At 46.6% G+C, this 461-nt stretch overlaps 1 protein-coding gene across 1 annotated transcript in view; it reads right to left on the bottom strand.

The window, feature by feature from the left end:
* LOC119594025 (neurexin-4-like) overlaps positions 1–461 on the bottom strand; it is a gene marked incomplete in the record, with an annotated part of 37999 nt that overhangs the window by 25302 nt on the left and 12236 nt on the right. Inside the window, 1 exon segment of the mRNA XM_037943054.1 lies at positions 315–456. Coding sequence (XP_037798982.1) covers positions 315–456 — 142 coding nt within the window.

The raw sequence follows: 461 nt of genomic DNA, 5'->3' as shown, positions 1-461 counted from the left end.
GAAAGTGAATTGTAATTGACCCTCTTTGCCACATAGTTATCTCTGCTTTTGACCTGCATATTAAATCTGCTCTAGTCAAGGTGCTAAGCCCCAGGGAGATCAGTTAGACTGATCACAATTCTTGCTAACCAGAGTGGATATGACTTATCAGGCCAAAGTAAACTTAGATTGCAAAGAACTGATCATTAAGCAGCTAAACCCACAACCAACAACCCATTCCCTGAGCAATTAACTTGGCGACCAAATTAATGTGATAGAAATCCTTGTCACTGCTAATGAACCCGCTCCCAAAACCACCGCAGAAAAGTACTTACTGTAAGGGCAGCCATAGAGCTCCAGCCGCAGGGAGATTCGGTCCCTCCATCTCGAGGGCTTTATACGGATGTAGCGCGCAATGATTGGGGTCTCGAGCAGATTGGTGACCACCGTGTTGCCATCCTTGTTGCCAGGGAAGGCCTGTG

Source organism: Penaeus monodon, chromosome 33 (genome assembly GCF_015228065.2).
Source record: "Penaeus monodon isolate SGIC_2016 chromosome 33, NSTDA_Pmon_1, whole genome shotgun sequence".
Lineage (NCBI taxonomy): Eukaryota > Metazoa > Arthropoda > Malacostraca > Decapoda > Penaeidae > Penaeus > Penaeus monodon.
The sequence above is the reverse complement of the archived record's forward strand: the minus strand, read 5'-3'. Positions and strand labels throughout refer to the sequence as shown.